This window comes from Bipolaris oryzae (assembly GCF_000523455.1).
Source record: "Bipolaris oryzae ATCC 44560 unplaced genomic scaffold scaffold_433, whole genome shotgun sequence".
Lineage (NCBI taxonomy): Eukaryota > Fungi > Ascomycota > Dothideomycetes > Pleosporales > Pleosporaceae > Bipolaris > Bipolaris oryzae.
Window position 1 is genome coordinate 1 of NW_006911709.1, and position 1,139 is coordinate 1,139.

The following is a 1,139-nucleotide window of genomic DNA, read 5'->3' on the forward strand; positions in this document are numbered from 1 at the left end:
TCAGAATAGCGTAAGCATATAGTCTTTCACTACCGGCCAGACCTGCTTCTATACGATGACTGGCAGTCCGTCGTCTCCAGGTGCTTTCCATGACTTGGCGGCGTACAGCTGCCTTTCCACCTCCTCGAGTGTGATAGCTGGCATTTCTACGGGTGCTCTCTGCGGCCTAGCTCCCTCGTCGTCGATGCTGCTAGGAAGCGGAGGGAAGAAGGTGTTGAGCAACTCCTCCGCTTATTCTTCAAAGTCGCTCGTAGTTGTCCCGTCCGTTCTACGAAGTGCTGGGACTATCCCGAACGCCTCGTTGCCCGCCTTCAGATACTTGGCCGCGTTCTAGCTGTTGTCGTTGTCCGCCAGGAAGTCATCCTAGTGCTTTCTCTTCTGCTGTCGAATGGCATCATGGTACTGCTTCGACGCTCCTTTTGCTATCTCTTCTAGGTCCGGCCGAGCAACCCCTGTTCGTCTCGCGGCTCTCGCTCGGTTCCTCTAGTGCGTGTAGATGCGGCGTAGCTGTGTCAGGTCCTGCGTCCACCACCTCTTTGCATATGGTGACGCCTTAGCTGCGTCGTGCCCGCTGGCGGAGTCACGCTGAGCGCCCTGGCGATCCTGTCGTTGATTGCTTTCCACGGNGCGTTCTTGAGCAGAAGCCGCTCTTGCTGCTGTGCCACTGGCGCGGAGCTATCAAAGACTGTGTCGATCATTCGGTGGTCAGAGCCGTGCTCGGTGTCGTGGGCGGCGCATCTCAGCACCGTGTCTGCCAGCTCTCTTGACGCTAGCACTAAGTCAATTGTCGTCTCGTACTCCCCGCACTGCCATGTCTTGGTCCCGCGCGGGAGCAGGCTGCTGAGCGCATGTTCTGTCATTAGATCGATAATCGGGTCTGCCTCGCCCTGTCTGACCAGCGTCACATCCTCTCCTCCCCACAGCTGGTCGTGCTGATTGAAGTCGCCGGCTAGCACAACGTCCACCCCCGTACCGGCCCTTCGTCTTGTCTCCGCAATCACTCTGTCTATCTTTTTGCATGCGTCTCGCAACGCCTGCGGGTTTCCTCCTGGTATGTACACCGACACCACCAACACCCGACGCTCGTGTAGCCGGATGATCGCTGCTGTCAAGTCCGGCGACTCTACTCGTACCTGTTC

General features: G+C 57.9%; 1 protein-coding gene across 1 annotated transcript; it reads left to right on the forward strand.

The window, feature by feature from the left end:
- Positions 1-55: 55 nt before the first annotated feature.
- Positions 56-435, forward strand: COCMIDRAFT_10375 (uncharacterized protein; the record flags this gene model as incomplete). The annotated part of the gene is made up of 2 exons (XM_007695758.1): positions 56-102; positions 171-435. 2 exons carry the CDS (start codon positions 56-58, stop codon positions 433-435), a joined length of 312 nt encoding a protein of 103 aa, XP_007693948.1.
- Positions 436-1,139: the final 704 nt, after the last annotated feature.